General features: G+C 47.2%; 2 protein-coding genes across 15 annotated transcripts in view; both read left to right on the top strand.

The window, feature by feature from the left end:
* Positions 1 to 1572, top strand: part of LOC107155321 (60S ribosomal protein L37a-like) — a 40678-nt gene extending 39106 nt beyond the window's left edge. The window contains exon 4 of one of the 2 annotated variants that reach the window (XM_048792779.1): positions 1560 to 1572. The gene's annotated coding sequence lies outside the window, so the exon portion shown is untranslated. Of the gene's footprint in view, positions 1 to 1421; positions 1434 to 1559 lie in introns of those variants that run through there. The other variant, XM_048792778.1, reaches the window with a different exon arrangement.
* The window catches only part of Fgfr1 (fibroblast growth factor receptor 1), a 44159-nt gene extending 39780 nt beyond the window's left edge, over positions 1 to 4379 (top strand). For all 13 annotated transcript variants that reach the window (XM_015501282.2, XM_015501280.2, XM_048792771.1 and 10 more), the window contains 7 exons: positions 503 to 613; positions 1033 to 1223; positions 2092 to 2214; positions 2412 to 2482; positions 2774 to 2911; positions 3084 to 3189; positions 3292 to 4379. In XM_015501282.2, the coding sequence (XP_015356768.1) occupies positions 503 to 613; positions 1033 to 1223; positions 2092 to 2214; positions 2412 to 2482; positions 2774 to 2911; positions 3084 to 3189; positions 3292 to 3468 (917 nt within the window). In that variant the 3' untranslated portion in view covers positions 3469 to 4379. The remainder of the gene's footprint in view (positions 1 to 502; positions 614 to 1032; positions 1224 to 2091; positions 2215 to 2411; positions 2483 to 2773; positions 2912 to 3083; positions 3190 to 3291) is intronic.
* The last annotated feature ends 2123 nt before the right edge of the window (positions 4380 to 6502 follow it).

Raw genomic sequence — 6502 nt, 5'->3', positions numbered from 1 at the left:
TTTTTTTTTTTTTTTTTGGTACTGGGGATTGAACCCAGGGGCACTTAACCGTACTTAACCACTGAGCCACATCCCCAGCCCTTTTTATATTTTATTTAAAGACAGGGTCTCACTAAAGGCCTTGCTAAGTTGCTGAGGCTGGCTTTGAACTCACGATCCTCCTGCCTCAACCTCCCAAGCCGCTGGGATTACAGGCATGCACCACCGTGCCCAGCTTCATCTCATTCTTGATGTCATCCTGGGCTGTGCTCAAGTGCTCATTCTAGATCCCATAACTGATTTTTCTTACTGTATCCCTGGACACACTTGCTACCATATATTGTAGAATTGGCTCCCATAGGGAAGGGAAAATAAACTTGGGAAGTGGGGAGGGGAAAAGCAAGTTCTGGAGCGAAGAGTCTCCTCAGGCATACACCCTTCCCCTGTCCTTTACCTGTCCTTCCCCCTCCCTCCATAATATCGTTAAAGAGTTTCACACCCATTCTCTGGTTTGTATGTGAAGCGGATGCAACAGAGAAGGACCTGTCAGACCTCATCTCAGAGATGGAAATGATGAAGATGATTGGGAAACACAAGAACATCATCAACCTGCTGGGGGCCTGCACACAAGATGGTAGGGTCTGGCCTCTTGAGTGTCAGTGATAAGGATTCTCTCTCGGGGTTAAGAGGAGAGGCTAGTTTAGCAGTGGATAGAATGTATTTTTTTGGATCTGAACTGGTGCCCATTGGTGTTCATCTGAGAATACAGGCATTTACATTCACACATATTGTATGGGCAGGAATAGAGAAGTAATTGTGGTCTAAATTAAGGCTCTTACCCCCAATGTTGCTTGGGAACTTTCTAGGCTATGGTCGGAAGAATTGTTTCTCTGACTTTCTTTGGGTAGTAAATGACTTTTCCTGTTGTCAGGAGGTAGAAACAGAATTTAAGATCGGGGAACATATGTATGGTGTGTTTTGGGGACTGGTATTTCCTCCAGCTGATGCTAAACCTGCTACTTGACTTGCTGTGTCCTCATCTTGTGCTCCCAGGTCCTTTGTACGTCATCGTGGAGTATGCTTCTAAGGGTAACCTGCGGGAGTTCCTGCAGGCCCGGAGGCCCCCAGGTCTGGAATACTGTTACAACCCCAGCCACAACCCAGAGGAACAGCTTTCCTCCAAGGACCTGGTATCCTGTGCCTATCAGGTGGCCCGAGGCATGGAATATCTTGCCTCCAAGAAGGTATGGAACCTAAAGGCTCCATGAATGAGGTTGGGATGGGACAAAGCCCTCCTAGTACTCCAACTTGTGACTTTTAATCTTTTGGTAGAGTTATACACATATTGACTGCTGACCACATGTGCTGTCTTAGGCTTTCAGGGAACCTCAGAGGCAAGAGAGAGGGTGTAGCCTGATGGCTTTGGGATCAGACTGCAGTAGGTTCCAATCTGTTTTCTACCACTTTCTGTGTAGCCTTGGAAAGCTATCAAACATCTTTTTTTATTCAAATACAAAATGATAATAATACTTATGTTATGGGAATAAAATGAAACCATATCTGTGACAGTAAAAATTGAGTGTAGTTCTCGGTGCTCAGTAATTGGTGGCTTTCTTTGAACACCAGCTCACCATGGATAGGCTGTGCCTAGAGAGACAGGGCTTACATTCTTTTTATTTTATTTTATTTTAATATTTTGTTTTAGTTGTTGATAGACTTTTATTTAATTTTATTTATTTATATGCGGTGCTGAGAAACGAACCCAGTGCCTCACACATGCCAGGCAAGTGTACTACCACTGAACCACAGCCCCAGCCCCTTGAAGATCATTCTTTGGGGTGAGAATCCAGAAGCTCAGAGTTAGAAGGACCAGAACAGAGGCCTATAAGAAATATTGTCTAGAATGATTGAGAGGCCTGGAACTGGAGGTGTTTGGGGTAGAGGAAAAGAACATTCTAGGAGGGGAAATAGATGCTGAGAGGGTACAGCATGGCAGATGACCTGGGTCTGCTGCTGGCTGCAGAGTGAGTGCTAAAGCGGAGGGGACTCTGACAGCTGGATCACAGTGTATGTTTCAAGACTGTCACCTGCCCCCCACCCTCCTCTCTGCAGTGCATACACCGAGATCTAGCTGCCAGGAATGTCTTGGTGACAGAGGACAACGTCATGAAGATTGCGGACTTTGGCCTAGCTAGGGACATTCACCACATTGACTACTATAAAAAGACAACCAACGTAAGTGCTGCCTGGGGCTTGTCCTCCACCCTGGGCACTCTCTTACCAGGCATCCCCCACTTAGGTGTCTCTGCTGTAACCCACCTGGGTCGCTGTCCTTGCAGGGTGGAAGGGTGGGTTGAAATTATGCACTGACCTCCCCCTGCCTGTGCCCTCCCTGCCCTGGGCTATCCCCAATCTTCTCATGCTGCTCACAGGGCCGGCTACCTGTTAAGTGGATGGCTCCTGAGGCACTGTTTGACCGGATCTACACCCATCAGAGTGATGTGTGAGTTTAAATAAGCAATCGCCAGGGGTTCTGAGTGTGGGAGTCCTGATGCCCCCTGTATTGATGAGAGTCTCCTGTGTTGGAGAGATGACACCAACATTATTTTATCCACTAACTTTGTCCCTATATGTTGAGAGCACCAGTCTTCTCCTTGTATTCCCCTTGGAGTTAAGAGTTGTGTTGGGACAGGGGGAGGTTTGGGATGGGTACTTGCAATGCTGGCTTCTGAAAGGGAGACAGGAAAACCCAACTCTGTTCCCTGAGACGCAGTGGCTCTGTGCTCATCTGCAGGTGGTCTTTTGGGGTGCTCCTGTGGGAAATCTTCACTCTGGGTGGTTCCCCGTATCCTGGTGTGCCTGTGGAGGAGCTTTTCAAGCTGCTGAAGGAAGGTCATCGAATGGACAAACCCAGTAACTGCACCAACGAGCTGTAAGCTTGAGAAGATTCCTCAGCCAAGCCCTGGGGGGAAGAATGGACTTGATGGCAGAGGGAGAGGGGTGTTCATCTAGAGAAGTAACCCCTCCTAGCCATCCTTCCCCTAAGGCCTCTGACGCATCTCTCTACTTCTGTCCTTCCTACCTGACCTCACAATCTTGCACAGGTACATGATGATGCGGGACTGCTGGCATGCGGTGCCCTCTCAGAGACCTACCTTCAAGCAGCTGGTGGAAGACCTGGACCGCATTGTGGCCTTGACCTCCAACCAGGTAAGACTGGCGGCCCTCAGGCCATCATCATATGGGTATGTGTGGCAAACCCTGCTGCACGGAGGGGCATGCCCTACCATCATTCTCTCTCACCTATCACAGGAGTATCTGGATCTGTCAATGCCCCTAGACCAGTACTCTCCCAGCTTTCCTGACACCCGAAGCTCTACCTGCTCCTCGGGGGAGGATTCCGTCTTCTCTCATGAGCCGTTGCCTGAGGAGCCCTGTCTGCCCCGACACCCTACCCAACTTGCCAATGGTGGACTCAAACGACGCTGACTGCCACCCTCCTCCTTCCCCAACCTCCATCATCAACTGTGTCCCTCACCCACAGCTCCCTGGACTCACTGCCTTTCCCCACCCCTTTTCTGCTGGCAGGAGCCAGCCGCCTACTTGAGGCCTTCCTGTGTGGCCTGCCTGCACCCACTGAGCTCTCTCTCTTCCTCCTCTTCCTCTCAACCTGCTTGTGAGAGAGAGGAGTAAAGAGGCAGGTACTTGCTGGTGGCCACTTTGTTCCCTCCCAGGTGTTGGACCAAGACCCTTCCCTGTCACCCAGCACTGCCTGGAAGGTCCGGGAGTGGGTAGTGAGCAGGCATGCAAGTGAGAGCTTTACTGAGCTTTCTAGTATTGGTATTGTCTGTTTCACCTTAACCTGTCAGCCCCTTGCATTCTGGTGGCAGGTGCCTTGTCCTCAGGGCTACAGCTGTAGGGAGCTCAGTGCTTCGGCCTCAATTGAAGGTGACCTCTGCTCCAGATGGATGGTGCCAGTGGCTTATTAATTCCAATAATAATTTGCTTTGCTGACCAAATACCTGGTACCAGAGGATGATGAGGCAAAGACTGGGAGCAGTGATGTGGCCCTGGGGCCCAGCCCTGAACTGGGGGCTTTGTACATAGCTACGAAGAAAACACAAAGTGTATAAATCTGAGTATATATTTACATGTCTTTTTAAAAGGGTCGTTACCAGAGATTTACCCATTGGGTAAGATGCTCCTGGTGGTTGGGAGGCATCAGTTGCTATATATTAAAAAAAAAAAAGAAAAAAAAGAAAAAGAAAAAAAAAAAGGAAAATGTTTTTAAAAAGGTCATATATTTTTTGCTACTTTTGCTGTTTTATTTTTTTAAATTATGTTCTAAACCTATTTTCAGTTTAGGTCCCTCAATAAAATTTGCTGCTGCTTCATTTTTATATGGGCTGTGTGAAAAGGGAGCAACTGAACACAGGAAAGGAGGGAGACTGAGGGCCCCGGGGCTGTCTGTCCAGCAGGCACCGTGTTCCCTGCAGTTCCCTTGTAACCTCTTCCTCCTAGGTCGTGCACCCAGACCTCCAGAACAAACCTCCTACCTCTCCCATGCTTTTGGAAAGGCAGGAAAAGAAGATGTCTGCATCTTGGCAGGAACTGTGCCCCAGAGGTCCTGAACAGAGAGCCAAGACTGAGCAGCCCACAACCACAGATTGTTTCCTCAGAGGAAGCAGGGAAGGGGCCACAGAGAGAGGGCCTTGGAACAGCCAAGGGGTAAAATCTACAGTGACTGAGAGGAAAGCTAAGGATCCTTCAGAAGGGTCTGCTAAGACTCAGGCCCAGATAGGCAGCTCCCCCAACACCCAGGATGTGGGTGTGGCTTGGCCTGTGCCTCTGAGTGAAGGAAAACTTGTCATGTACTTCAACATTCAGGTCCCTTGCTTTATCTTTTCCAGACTCCTCTGTTCATTATTGTCCCCCAAACCATTCTTCTGTATGTGTATGACCAGACTGCATTTGTTGGGTCTATCACAGATCTTGGCTTCCTATAGTTCTTCCTCTACAAACTCCACCTCCAAACTCCACCTCGTCCCTCAGGAAAGGGGGAAAAAATTCTCTAAATGTTTTGGTTTTTGGCTGCTTGAAAGCTTCTGCCACCTGCTGGTTGTCACTGTCCTCACCAAGTGGATTCTGGCTCTTCTGTACCTTATTGTTCAACCTAGTACTACTCAGCCTGTCCTTTAAGCTTGCTTTCTGCTGGGCTACTGCTGAAACAAAAATGATCAGCATTTCTGTAGGGGAAAATGGGATTGCTGCTTTAAATTTCCTTTCTGAGCTGGGCATATTTTGGCAGCAGCAGTGTTGGTAACCATTGTACAATTTCCTGTCTTTGTTTTTCTCTGTAAATATGCAATTGTTGGCATATTGCCATTTGTGTTTATGTTTAAAGAAGGCATAATTTAGTGAACGGAACCAGGAAATGAATTTTAGCTCTTAAAATCATGTGCTTTGAGACCATATAGTAGTGTCTTTCCTTGTAGTGGTGATAATTTCTGCCTTGGCCCTACCTTGATATGATTTTGTTTGAGTGGATGGAGGCTCTATAAAGGGCTTTATATGCCTGCCTGTAGGAGAGGTGCTAGAGAAATATAAGGCACTATTATTATAACAGTGATGTCCTTGATATTACTACTCACAATCACCCACAAATTTCCCCAGAGGCTGGGTTGGCTGTCAAATAAAAGATAGTGAAATTGACCTGAGAGAAAATGAAATGGCCATTTTACTTAGATGACCAGATTGGTTCTCTTGGGGAAGGGAATCCAGTTTATCTAATGAAGACATTGTGCTGTCAAAGTGCTGAATCTGTCTGGTTTCCTGAGGGTTAAAAGATTAGGGCCTGGGATCACCACAGCATTAATCAATACTGCCTTTCCATCTTTCCTAATTGCCATAGGCTGAAGATCATCATTCCCTTGGCCCTGCTAATGTAATGTATTGATCTCAGGTAAGTAAGATTGAACATGAAATGAAACAAGAAATCTATTTTAATGAAGTTACTGTGTCTGTCAGCCACCACTGGGTGGCGCCAGCAAGCTAAATTCACACCATTAGGTTATGCCTCAGTTTGCTTTGAAGTAACATTAGCCTGACCTTACTTGTGAATGTGTACTGGTGGTGAATGGGAAGTCTTTAGCCTAGGTTTAGCATTACAGAACACTGATTGGATATCACCAATATGACTTGTGATTAAAGTACAGTATTAAATGTGGCACTAGGGTAGGACCATAAAGGCCACAAACTCCTGTGTATCGCAGCAGAATTCTCTGTGTGTGAGACACAGGCCAAGTCTAACATCACTGGTTGTATGTTAGAGAATACCAGAAATCCATGAGGTCATTAGCAGCTGGTAGAGATAGGCACCTGCATCTGCAGAGAAGAGTAAAGAAGAGTGAGATAGAAAGGAGAGGGCTTTGAAGCAACCTTGTATTGCCTTCCATTCCCTCAGCTGATAAGCCAGGAAGGGGGGAGATCAACAAGAACCCAGGTGTAAAGAAGTCTTGGTCTG

This window comes from Marmota marmota, unplaced genomic scaffold, assembly GCF_001458135.2.
Source record: "Marmota marmota marmota unplaced genomic scaffold, marMar, whole genome shotgun sequence".
Lineage (NCBI taxonomy): Eukaryota > Metazoa > Chordata > Mammalia > Rodentia > Sciuridae > Marmota > Marmota marmota.
Note: the sequence above shows the minus strand (reverse complement) of the source record. Positions and strands in the feature narration are given on the sequence as shown.